General features: G+C 36.1%; 2 protein-coding genes across 2 annotated transcripts; one reads left to right on the plus strand and one right to left on the minus strand.

Moving 5' to 3' along the window:
- Window positions 1–3,604: 3,604 nt before the first annotated feature.
- Window positions 3,605–10,508, minus strand: LOC100790196 (RNA polymerase II C-terminal domain phosphatase-like 3). The gene is made up of 12 exons (XM_006602943.4): window positions 9,529–10,508; window positions 9,293–9,416; window positions 9,154–9,209; window positions 8,986–9,049; window positions 7,482–8,870; window positions 6,608–7,237; window positions 6,389–6,535; window positions 6,023–6,291; window positions 5,811–5,922; window positions 5,478–5,735; window positions 4,717–4,763; window positions 3,605–4,617 (listed from the first exon to the last, which is right to left on the minus strand). The coding sequence occupies exons 1-12, from the start codon at window positions 10,140–10,142 to the stop codon at window positions 4,554–4,556; spliced, it is 3,774 nt and encodes a 1,257-aa protein (XP_006603006.1). The 5' UTR covers window positions 10,143–10,508; the 3' UTR covers window positions 3,605–4,553.
- Window positions 10,509–11,665: 1,157 nt separating this feature from the next.
- Window positions 11,666–13,069, plus strand: LOC102664652 (proline-rich receptor-like protein kinase PERK7). Its single transcript, XM_006602944.4, has one exon. It carries the CDS (start codon window positions 12,088–12,090, stop codon window positions 12,880–12,882), a length of 795 nt encoding a protein of 264 aa, XP_006603007.1. The 5' UTR covers window positions 11,666–12,087; the 3' UTR covers window positions 12,883–13,069.
- Window positions 13,070–13,469: the final 400 nt, after the last annotated feature.

Here is a 13,469-nt window from a genome sequence, read left to right on the forward strand (position 1 = left end):
TTAATTCAAATGCCGCATGCCCCTCATTCACACACATACATTCTATCTTTCTATCCTACTTTTTGGCCTATTGCCATGGAATGGGCATAGCATAGGTTATAGAAGCAAAATGGTTTGACAAATCAGCTAACTGTTTGTCTTTTCAACACTTAATTAATGGATAAACTAACTAGTGACGATAAGTATCCAATTAAAACTTAAATTTGGACTAAAGCAAAAATTGGGTATCGAAATAACAAATTATACACGCATTAACATTTGACCATCACATCACCCAGCACATGGATAAAAAAACACAGACGATTTTAACTAAAATAGTAGTCTTTCGAATTCGTTTTAAACATGCAATTATATTAAATATTTTTTTAATTTTTTAATTACTCATAATAATTATATCCTGCTAAAATAGTTTATCATCTACTGTCATTTGGAAGCAATATTAATCAGTAAGCAGATATGATGTTTTTTTTTTATCAGCAGTAAGCAGAGATGTAGTATCAGAAATTATAAAATGGTTTTAGTACCATTATGATCCTAACTAATTCTGTATGACATAAAAGCATTATTAATTCTCTTTAATAAAATAAAAAACTTAAATCATGTTGAATAAATTAGACAGAATCATAGACATTTGGTAGTTCGAAACTATCTAATAAGTTTCCAATAACAATTGGTATTAATTATCCCCCACCAATTCAACCGCCTTAACAGTCTCATCCCATGTTCTACATCTGTTCTCGGTTCTTGTTTGGGGCATATTTCATTGGAGAGACTTCATTATGCCACCATGAATCTTTGTCCCGGTGTCTTACAAGGTACATGAGCTACAAGACTATTTTTGAATCACGTAGTGCTTAGGTAAAACCCTACCAAAACCAGCCTCTAGATTCGTGATTTAAAATTTTAACACTAAATAAAATTGGCCTAAAACCATAGTTCGCATTAATGTGACAAACCACAGTTCTTATTTTCACATAATATTGATCACTCACGTCTGTGATTCTTTTTCGTGAACCCATTTCCCACATTATCAATATACTTCAACAGTTGAACGCGTCTCTTTCACGATCTTCTTTCCTTCATTTTCTTGTACGTTTTATTTATTTATTTTATAAGCTTTTTCTTGTACGTTTTATAACGTTGCTGCATGCAAATTTAGACATTCGTACAATTTGTTAATTTTTATCACTTTGTACAATTTGAACATGATATATATTTTTCTTTTCGTTACTGTACGATTTTTAATGGTAATGGTCTAATGGATGCCAATAACTATGCTGTGCCATATCTACAAAGAGCGTGTAATTGCTTTGTAGTCAACAATATTAATTTCATGTCCTGACTAGCTAATCATTTTTTAAAATTATTTAAGTTGTTTAAAATTGTTGTTAGAGCGTCCACTATGTTGCGGCCTTTTTCAATGACAGTAACAAAACTGGTTTTGGTTGCTGCTTGTTAGATGAATTTGGAAATTTCGTTCAAGACCATACAAAGTGGTTATCCACAGTGTTGGAGGTCAAAGAGGGGGAGGCTTATGCTTTGTTACAAGCTATGAAGTGTGTAGAGCAATTACTTTATAATGCAGAAATATTTGAGACAGATTGGAAGACTCTAGTCGAAAATTTAAGGGATGGAGGGATCAGCATTACTAAATGTGGTGTCATTCTTAAGCCATATCACACAAATGATAATGCTCATCCCGGTTTTATGGTTCAGTTTAATTTGCTAGTAGAAATGAAAATAAATTAAGTGGCTCATTTTTTAGCAAAAATGTCCATAGAGATGTCACATAGATGTAATTTCATTGTATTTTCCTTTGTATTCAACACATATATCAAAGGGAAATGCACTGGATCTTTTCTGTCAAAAAAAGTTATTTAAAATTGTTAGGAATTAATTTTCCTTTTTCACTTGTAATACATATTTTAAGTAATATATATAATATTAAGAAAATTCATTAAAAAATATATATTACTCTTAAACAAGACAACCATTGAAATTGAATTTGATGAGTGTTATCTTTCTTCTTACCCAACTCACTACGCACAGTCACAACGATGGACTATAAGTCAGGTTTGAATCCTCTCCCACCCGACACTCATATGGGTGTTGTTTCCTTCATCCCATTATTGCTTCCTTACTTCTTGTACTTCTCATTATATTTTGAAATGTACTTTTAAGAACGAAAAGAGAACTACATTAAACAATAGTAGGATTGCATGAAATTTTAGCCCTAACACATACATTGAGCCATTTAATTCATGGGTTATATAGGTTGAGATCTGCAAGTAATCGAACAAACCTGCACAGATCAATTACTTCTTACAAATATAAATTACTTGTTTGTTTAATATTTTATTGTTGGGTTTTTTTTTAAATATGAATTATTATTTAATATTTTATGTTTTATTTGTTATGTTTTTCGTTAGTCTTAGATATCTTTCAGTTTGTATCAATGTTAATAATTTTTCAACTTTTTAAATATTTAATTTTTTAGATTTTAGTATTTTATTATTCGATACAAGAACCAACAAAAAGAGACCTACTATTTAACAAGTCAAACCATTTAAATATAGGCTATTGCGAAGCAAATTAACTTATAGGAATGCTTATAAGATATTCTCTAATACACTCGTCCTAGATACTTTTGTCTCACCCATCATCCATTTTAGTCCAATCCAAACGGACATTAACTTCTACAGAAAGAACCCATCTACCCCTTACTACCACATTAACATTAGTTTAGTATTTTAAATTTCCTTTTATAAAAACATTTAACTTTGATTCAATAGTCTTCTTTAAACAATGCAAATTACAAATCTAATAACTTGTTTTCATTTTATTAGTAGCTTTTCAGAAAATAAAGGAGTGGGGGGAAGAAGGTGGTAAAAAATCTTCCACATCTTAAACAATGGGATATAATCTTATTTAGTTTTTTTTTAAAAGTTAAATTAATCATTTGCTTCTTATAATTTTATGATTTTTAGTTTTTTAGTCTCTATAGTTTAAAAATGATCTTTTTAGCCCTTATAATTTACATTTTAATTTTTTCTTAATCTCTTTAATTTTAAAAGTGATCTTTTTAGTTCCTATAGTTTCATAATTCTTACTTTTTTAATCCCATAATTTTCAAATTACAGAAACTAAAAAAAATTAAAATATAAATTATAAGAATTAAAAAAAACATTTTTAAATTAGAAGAACTAAAAAAATTAAAATATAAATTATAAAAATTATAAAAATGGGATACGAAGAGCCTCTGGACAATGGGGTACGAAGTTTAGTTTAGTTTTTTATAAATTATAAAAATTACTTTCAAACTATAGAAACTAAAAAAAATAAGAATCATGAAACTATAAGAACCAATTAAGTAATTTAACCTTATAAAAAATTATGGTGTAAAAACAGCTTTGCAGATTAGAAATACACCTTTTGATCATTAAAATGAAGTTGATAGAGATACTTAATTTATTGCAGTGATTAGAATCCCAATAATGTTGCCAAAAATGAACTGGCAAGACGCCATGACTACAACTCGATGGTATAATTTGTATGGTCCTTTTCCAGTAGTGCACAAGAATCTCATTACCATTATTCTTGGGTATATAATAGAACACATGCTTTTTTTCTTCTTTTTCTATTTTGGTTATAAAAGCTTTATATCCAAAAATGACATCATGAATTAGTTTTCCTTTTTACAAATTCTAAAGATTTTCCAATTGGGTTGTTGTAATTGTAAAGCAACGCAATCCGCATGAATTGAAGGTAAAAGCAACCAAGAGGTTTAGACTATAAATCATGGTTAGACATGCTTCCTTTCATTTTCTATCTTCTCCCCCTCCCTGCCAAGCTTTGTTGTTTTGGGAAGGGAGTAGGATGAATGGTGATTAATTTAAGCCCCTCAAATGCTTTAACAGTGACGCATTGATATACAAACTCAGTTATCAGAAATTCATTTTGCTGGGGCCATGAATCCATTTCCAAACTGACTCGACTGTTCTAGCACCCGCTTCTCCTTAGACTCAAGTTCTAACAAATGAATTGTTTTCACCCCGAATTAGGTTATCAGTCAATACCTCCTTCAGGTTGAGTTCCTCCACACATTTTAACTCTTCTCTTAAAGCTGAGGTCTTTAACTTTCCTGTCAGCAACAGAAATAAATTTCACTCCCAATACCATCTTATGAAAAATTTACTGAGAGCTACTACTCACAAAACCCACCCCCACAATATCACTCACCTAGCCCCTAAAGCAGTCAACCAATTCTGTCAAGCCCTACCCTGCCCTGCAACACCGAACCCTTGTGTCCCCAGAATTACAAGGGCACTCACACTGTCCTCCATTTAACTCCTCAACAACAGGTCAGTCATCCTGGTAAGATTACACACTCCCCAATCACCATCACCATCTCCAGTGGACTCAGTCATCGTGAATTAAAACTATCTCTGCTGACCAGTTGTAGTCTAATGATTTCACACCCCCAAAATCAATGTGATTCTTGATTTATGTTCACATATTTTAGTTTATGAAAGAGAATTAGGTCAGTTTCTTTTTTATGGTTTAATGGCAAAATCTTGCTCATTCGCCCTCCTATAAAGCAATGCTGATGCTTCCACCCTGTTTTTATAAGGAAGGGGGAAAGAAGCAGCACAAGTCAATATCCAAGAAGAAAAAAAAGACAAGGACAAACAAAAATGTAAATTATGAGATACTCACCAGCCAGGATGGACAACAAATCTTCCGTTGTTTAGAGCCCAATTCACCTGCTCAAGAAAAAGTAGCACTGTTAGGCTTCAAATTCAATTCACAAGAACACAGTCTGCCACAACTACCATAGTAGTGAAGATTTTACAGCATGCTGTTCGTGGTGGGAATAAACAAAGAAGTTGGAGAAAAAAGAGAGAATAAGGAAGGGCTCCCTTCTAATGATAAAAGTAAAACGGTCTTTTATTAAATGATGTCCGTAAAATATGCCATGGACAGTTTAAGTTGTCATGTTATGAGCAAAGGGGAGCACAGCTGGATGAACCACCTGGATATCCAGGTTTCTATATAAGCTAATCTAGAAGCACTTCTAAAAGAAGAAAATGAGAGAAAAAAATTAGTTTCTCCATAAGTTAAAATTAGCTTATGCATAAGTTAAAAATAATTTTTTTAGAAAAGTTGTGTGAGAGAGCTTCTACAAATTAGCACATACTACATAAGCTAATTTTAACTCATGGAAAAGCTCATTTCATTTTTTCTTTGCATTTTCTTTTCCTAAAAGTCTTTCTAGAGAAGTTTGTCCAAACATAAATCAAACTAAATCATGAATAGTTTGATTTGCACTAAAATTTCATCACATAGTTTACCCTTTTTATCCCATAAAATTACTCTAATATTATGAAGAACTGTAGCAATGCAGGAATCTATATTTTTTTACATGACAGACTGACAGACTAACATAACATGCTGATAGTTTGTAAATAAAACCATACCTTATCAGTCCCAGGGGAATTTGCAACAACGTGAGTAACCTGTTCGTCAATCTGATTGGTGCAAAAAGCACCAAACTGTTCAGCTGTCTGCCATAATGGGTGAAGGTGAGGATTTGCTTCACCAACAGGAAATACCCTACTAAATACTATGCGACAACCAGCTAAGATTTTTCTCTGCTCTGATGCTAGTATATTTCTGACATCCACTTCTTCTAAGGATCGAGAAGCAAAAAAGATTTGATGTATTTTCTCAATAACCTAAAGAGGAAGAGAAGAAATTATCAGCTGAACAGGCCGTACCAAATTAAAGAGAAAAAAATAATATATACTCACTGCCAGAGAGGATGCCAGAGTTCCAGCTTCAGGTCTCTCATCATGATCAATCTCGAGAAGGGAAGGGCCAGGCAGTCCAAACTGACGTCTACTACAGGGGAAGTATGTATACCTGCAATGTCTTAAAATTTAATATAGGAATGATTCATCTGCTCGATATATAAAACCAGGAAAGAATTGCATGAGAGTTTGAAACCCCATGTTACACGGACCTTTCCACCACTATCAGGTTCAGTTTGTTATGAGGCCAGACCCTCACAGAATCATCTATAATTACAACAGATGATTCCATACCCAAAACGCCTTCCAAATCTTTGCTTTTGGGAGCCCTCTCCTCACCATCAACTGAATCAGTATCATCACCTCTAGAGATAACTCTTCCAGCAAACAAAAGTCCCTTTGGATCAAGCACCTTTGCCATTTCTGTTGCATATAGCTTGTTTCCCATAGTGTAAAGATGCAGCTCATAGAGCTTACTGGCCTATAAAGCATTTGGGGAAGATATGAATTCTTTATTTCAAAATTAAGCCATTGCACAATGTCATGCCTAAAGCATATACAAGAATCCATATTTTTACCTTCTCCAAGAAGTTCCAGATTCCTGGTCTGAGTTTAGTCCACATTCCCATATGAGGAAAGCGAAAAAGATGTCTGTGTGGTTTCTCACGGTCCTGCTCTTCTTTCTTTCTCAATATCTCATCATGCACAGGATCAACTTCCACAAACTGAAAGAGAAATTGTTAACATGAAATAACACAAACTTTCATCCAAAGGAGAACCCATTCCATGCAAATTACCTTAGCAGAATTAAGTAGTGTGTGATCTAGATCCAATACAAGGCACAATTTTCGAGCAGCAAACATTTTATTCTGTTCTTCAATTCTCCTTGCTCTCTCTCTCTGTATAGCAGCCTTCTGCTGCTCATCATAACCTTCAAAAAGATGCTCAACATCTCCCCATGTATTCTGGGATCGACAGGTACCTGATGCAGCTGTTTCATGAGCTGATACCATGCCAGCCTCCAGGTTCTGAGAGTTTGACACAACAGATTTCTGTTCCCCTCTATCTGAAGTAAGGGGAACAGATGCTGAAGAAAAAATTTGAGCAACAGGAGTGTGAGTTGATGATTCTTGGGAAACAGACATAATATCAGCAATGTTTTTCAGATTCCGGGCGAATTGTCGAGCAATATCAGGTTGTGCACTTGGTTGAGTAGGCACTAATTTACTATCCACCCTACCCTCAAGCTTCTGGGCATTGACATTGTCCCCAGTTCCCTGGTTGTTAGACACGGGGGATACAATGGCTTTGAATTGCTCATTCCCCAAGTTCCCACTCTTCTGGATAGTATTATTAGTGTGGAGAATGCGCCGGGGATCACGGGGTTTCATGCGAATCTTTCCTGAATCATCTTGAAGGGTTTGTGTCTGATTGTGCCAACCACGTGCAAAAATGTAAACTACAGTTAGCTTGACGGGATTTTCAAAACACTAAATTGTGACTTTCAAATTCCACAACTAAGTTCATTCATAATCAAGGATCATGATGTTAAAATTTTCAATTCAATTTTTAGAAGAAAGTAACAGATAATTGGATATTAAGACCATAGGCACAAGTGAATATTCAAAAATTGACTTCAGTAGTGTATACTTAAGACAAACAGCATTTTACCATGGAAGTTGATTGTGATGAAACTGGAAGCATTCCAACAGAACTTTGAAGAAGACCAGTGGCCATTGATGAACCAATACTCGCAGTTGAGTCTGTTCCCATAGCCGAATTTGAGCTTGTTGGATGCAACAGCATATTTGTAGCAGAATCAGCAGATTTCTTCTGGGCTTCTGCTATTCTAAGTAAGTTAACCAGCATGGTTGGATTTACAGCTGCACCTTTCAATAGAGCAGGTAAGGAAGCTAGCACATTACTACTTGTAATTGGTGCCTGCTCATTTCTAATGCTTGTTGCATTGAAATTATCAGAACCAGTACAAGAACTACTGACTGTATTCAAAGTCTTTTGGGGTTCAGGTCCAAATTTGTCCATTAAATGATTCCTCTCTATAAACTGAGCTCCAGGCCCAGTATGCTCTTCCAACCAACCACCAATTCCAGTTCTTACTTCGCTCATATTATGCTCAGTATTTTCCAATGGACTTTTTTGTCTTTTTGATACAGTAACATCCAAAGAAGGTTCTTCAGCAGCCTTTTGTTTCCTTGAGATTGTTGTTCCAGCATATTCCACTTTAGGCATATTATGTATCAATGTAGATGGGTTATCCACGGCACTTGCATCAGAATTAACGAAACGAAGCCTAGGATCTCTATTCTTTGCAGAGCTTTTCACTGGCAAAGACCCAGGACCTGCTGCATCAACTCTAGAACTAATGAATCCATGCAAGCTGGACCTATCTGTGGAAGTAGCAGAAACAGGTGGCAGATCCAAAAGAGTTGGCTTAGTGCTTGTTAAAAAATCACCAGTAGAAGCACTAGAGACCTCCTCGTTTGTATCAACAATCTCATCCTCACAGTCACCTGAAGGAGTTGGACTTGGAAATTTATCATTTGTAAAAAGGGAACTTCGACCAAACTTCTGTTGATATGTGGAAACAGCTTTCAAAGCATCAGTTTCATAGAGATGAAATTTAGAACCTTCACTATCAAGTTCCATCTTTCCAGACTCCGGCTTAGCAGCTGCTGACCCAGAACTAACCATAGGCTCTCCAACGGAAAGTAATTTATTCACAGGGAAGCATGAGGGTGCTTCTCGGGTTGGTGATGGTAAACTGTCAGCATCATGATCCTTGTGAAGGTCTAACAGAGGGAGCAGAACCCCTCTACCTTTAATACTATTTTGTCCAAATTTTAAAGCATGTGATGCCCCAATTATGTCACTATGCAAAGGCTTATTATAAGAAATCAATTCAGCAGCTTCTACAGCTTGATTTTCCTGAGTCTTTATCTCATGGGTCTGCACAGTGGTCTGCAATTCTTTCTCCTTGCCAATAGCCTCACTATTAACTAAAGCACCAAAATAATCAATTGCAGTCATCATGCCCTGGATCTGTAGGAAGAAACAACCGCATTTCAGATTCTATCCCATCTTTGAATTTCTAAATTGAAGATTATGAGGATAATAGTAAAACGACTTCCAAAATCCAGTTAACATTAAACATCACCTCTTTTATATGCTCTGGAGAAAATAATTGAGCCTGTTGTTGATCCTTCACAAAAGAAAGTAATCTGACATGAAAAGTGTGTAGTGAAGGGAACATAGTTAGTGATAGAAGGCATTGCAAACTCAAATAATTCACTTCTACAACCTAAAAACTTAGATTTTGAAAAACCTTAATATGCTATCCTTGTTCTGTTCCTTTTTTAAAGAGTCCATGGAGCAAAACACCTACAACAAATCATAAAACAATCATGACAAAAACCCCAGTAGAAACAAAAAATGACATCGGCAAAGCAGCCAAGGGTCTTTACAGAATAAACCACTTCAGTAGCGTTAAATGACAGGCGAACGAGATCATCCCTCTCAGAATCAGCAGGTCTAGAGAGCACTTCAGGAAGAGCATTTTGCAGCTTACTGCAAGTTTGAGCAAACGACCTACAACAACAAACAAAAAATCAATTTAATTTTATAAACATTGTAATGTGACTCCAATGCCAACAATTCAGAGAAAAGGAACACAAAATCCATTAACAACAGTTCCACTTACTCCGCCACATTAGCAACGGTAACACCCTCCAGAACACCCCTCACACCAAGCTGCTCAGAATTAGAAACATCCCTCTTCACATCATCAAGCTTCTCTGAATCAGAAACAACAGGAACAGCCACAACACTCTCTGCTTCTCCTTCAGGTTCCGCGTCGGCATCAATCTCACCCTCCTCTAACTCCCCTTCCTCTTTGTCCACATCCACCACCACCACATCCTTAGGATTCACAGCAACAGAGGCCAGTCGATTGGAGTTGTTGCTGTTACTGTTAGCATTGGCATCAGAGTCCACTTCCATCACAAAAATATCATTCAAAGGCTTGTTCTGCACGGCCTGTGCCCAAGCAAGGTTATACAAACCCGATGCATAGCCACGACATATGGTAGGGTACTTTGAGTAAAGATCATGAACAGCCCAAACCCTAGCATCACTTCCATTGGGCTTATTGTTATTATTTAACACCTTAACATCTTGCTTATTGAAATCCTCCGCTGAAATCTCTTCCACCGAAGCAGTATCCGAAATCTCACCCTCTTCAACATCCTCTACCTCCTTCCCCATCTTCTCCAATTTTCCCAATTTCTCACAATCCAATAACGATCCAAAAATCATAGAAAGCAGAGCCAGCCAACCAACAAACGAAACAAACCGAGAATCGAATCGAGATCTAAAATAATGGGAAGAGTTTTAAGGCGAAGTGATTAAATTAGGGTTCCAATTTCGTTCCTTCGAAAATCTCAGATTTAGGGCGCAACAACAGTGTTAAAAACCAAAATCGGAAGTTTCACGGCGTCGGATCTGTTCCATGAGATCGCAAATCGCAGAAGGTTTACTTCAGATCCGACGAGCTATGAAGCAATCGGATTTTTCGAAAGAGAGAACAAAAATGACAACAGTAACGATAATAGAAAATTTTGATTATAAAAAAAAAATTAAAACGAAAGAATGATACGCGAGGGTGGTGGAAGAATAGGAACGGGAGAAAGGGAGAGGGGATTTTATAGGGATACTATGCGAAGAAGAATCTAAGTGTGATGGGATTTTGAATCTAGACCGTACACGTCAGTGATCCCCGAAAGAAACCCCGTGTGTGTGCTTAGCGCTTACGAACGAGAATGACCCTAGTACAATGTAGACTTTTACTGTGTTTCCGATTTTATCTATTTTTTAAAACGATAATCCTTTTCCTTATCAAATATGTTATATACATATATAAAAATCAGTTGTTATTTCTCTATGTTTATAAAAATTAAATGTGGAGTTAATAGGATAGTTAAAACAGGATAAATAAGATAAAGATAGGCTAAATTCTATTTTTGTTTTTTTTTTATAATTTGGTCCTTTTGCCATTTAAAAAACAATTTTGTCCTTTTATACTTTTTAAAGTGATTCAATATGAATCTTTCATTATAAAATGATACTTTTTCTTAAATGTTTTCTTATGCATACAAGTTAGTATAGGCAAACCTACAAAATACTTCCACCTATATATGTTTAATGCAGTCAAAGACTTATATATCTATTGTTGTTTTGTGTGGGTAAAACTATAAGAAAAAAAAAAAAACTATACCTAGTGTGGGTAAAACTCATTCAAAAATTACACATACAAGTTATTACGTAAATAAAATCCCATTTTCAAAAAGCTGTGTAAGTTAAATAAGTTGATTACATTGTCAAAGTTTCTAAAGAGACTAATAAGTATTATTCTATTCTTAGCTATAACATTCATTGGACATCATTTTCATTTCTTAGTTTTAAAAGTATTTTTCCGTGTCAATTAAACTATCAATAATGTGATTTTGTGATTAATCCAAAAACAAACATTAAATACAAAGCTCAATAATGAGCATAATTTCTCACTGAGCAAAAATTATGTTTATGACTTGTTAACTTTAAAGGATATTTATTAAGTGATACTGTCTTGTTTAACGAATCCTTGTGCCAAATGGCTTTATGAGTAAGTAATTCTAAATCCCGAGTAATTCTATTTAAAAAAGAGGGAAAAAATTGCAATGAATAAGAGAAATATAAGATAATTATTGTAATTTAAGATTAAAAATGTAAATAAATGCAACAATCATCACGTGGTAATAAAGTTAAGAAATATTAAATTAAAAGTTCGTCAGATATCTCTCTCCTCTTATTTTTTTATTAGTATATTTTATTTTTATTTACATAAAAAGTTAGAGAGACACTCAAATAATAATAATTATACTCCATTTTTAAGAGATAATTGAAAGACTAAACCAATCCTCGCAGAAATCATCCGAAGACCTATGATTAACTAAAGTTAATTAATTTGGGGATAATTTGTCCACATCCAATGCAGTTTGTTTACGCATGGCATGCGCAATCCATTCAAATATTCAACTGAGCGACTTGTTCTGAAGTCCTGAATCTACTAGCTAGGCTTCCTTTACCTTTTTCAACAACAGGCATCATAACCATCCAACGGCGCAAAAACCTTAGAAAGTGATTGCACTGTTGCACCTTACCGCACCAGAACACTCTCTATCTCCCTTATCCCGCTGACGCCACCACAACCATTGTAACCACAATGGCCGAAGAGCCCGAAAACAATCCACCGCCACCGGAACCTCCAATCCCCTCCGCACCGGATGCCGCGGAGGAAACTGCAGCTCCGGCTCCGGCAACGACGTCGCAACCAAGTGCCGAGATCGTCGCTCCTCTGGCGCTAGCTCCGAAGCGGCAGCGCCGTCCGAGTGTTCGCCTGGGGGAGATCGGCGACCAACGCGCCTCCTCCGCGCACGGCCACGACTCGCACACGCGCCGCCCGAGCATGCCGCCATGGAGCTGGCGGACTCCGAAGGAATCTTCCAGAACCTCGAAGGCGCGCACCGTAACGAACCTCGCGAACGGCGGCGAAGAGTTCGGAAACAGCAACAGCCGAAGAGGAAAAGCAAAACGAGGACCAGCGACGAAGCGATTGAGAACAAATTGGGCTCCTAGAGCGACAATCGACGAAAATGGTGACGAAGAAGGTTTTAGGGATTTCGAACACGAACACGAACAGAGTCCAGTACACTCGATGGAGGAGAACGGAGTGGATTATTGGCACGTGGATCGGAACGAGGATCCTAGGGTTAGGGTTTCGGAAAACGACGGCGTTGAATCGGAGTCGCAGGAACGGAGGAAGAGCGATGGAGTTCGGTCTTGGCTTTACGAGTTAGGGCTGAGTAGGTATGCGCCTATGTTTGAGATCCATGAGGTCGATGACGAGTTGCTTCCGATGTTGACTTTGGAGGATCTGAAGGACATGGGGATCAATGCTGTTGGTTCAAGAAGGAAAATGTACACTGCAATCCAGAAGCTGAGGAAATGCTTGCCGTGACATCACCGTGTTGTAATCGGATCAAGATGGATATATGTATGTATTCTGTATATGTATATGTATGTGTAGTTTTTCTTTGTTCTGGCTTTGAAATGTGGATAGAAAAACGCATGTATGTACAAGAGTTTTTGGTTTATATCACTTTATCTATGGTGAATGAACAATAGGGGGGGATTAGTGACTGTTATTTATGCTTTCTGGTTGAAATTTCTTGATGACATGTTTTCTTTCCCTTTTTTAACGTGTGATTTTATCGCCTAATTGAAGTAGCCGGTTACCTGATCTAAAGTGCTTTTTTAACATGGGAGAATGCTGAATGTGATGCATGATCACTTAATCAATGCAGCACTCATAGTCAATGAGAATTTAGTGTTGAAATTAGAAGTTTTCGCTGTTTTATCTATAAGTCTGAATATGTTTTGAAGTAATGCACAATTTAATGTTTCTGGTTAAGCTGAGGATTGATGTGGTCTTGTAAAATGGAATTTTATCATGACTTGAGAAATATGTAGTGTAATTAAGTTGTCCTATAGTTGATGAGAATGATCCCTCCACTATAACTTTTGTATTCATCCATTAAAACCTGC

The sequence above is a fragment of the Glycine max genome, chromosome 18 (assembly GCF_000004515.6).
Source record: "Glycine max cultivar Williams 82 chromosome 18, Glycine_max_v4.0, whole genome shotgun sequence".
In the NCBI taxonomy this organism is placed as follows: domain Eukaryota; kingdom Viridiplantae; phylum Streptophyta; class Magnoliopsida; order Fabales; family Fabaceae; genus Glycine; species Glycine max.

Coding starts and splice junctions, on each gene's coding strand:
- LOC100790196 (XM_006602943.4), bottom strand. CDS start 10,142: ATGATTTTTGGATCGTTATTGGATTGTGAGAAATTGGGAAAATTGGAG. Junction 9,210..9,292: donor CTACTGAAGTGGTTTATTCT/GTAAAGACCCTT, acceptor GATTTGTTGTAG/GTGTTTTGCTCCATGGACTC. Junction 5,923..6,022: donor AACCTGATAGTGGTGGAAAG/GTCCGTGTAACA, acceptor AAGACATTGCAG/GTATACATACTTCCCCTGTA.
- LOC102664652 (XM_006602944.4), top strand. CDS start 12,088: ATGGCCGAAGAGCCCGAAAACAATCCACCGCCACCGGAACCTCCAATC.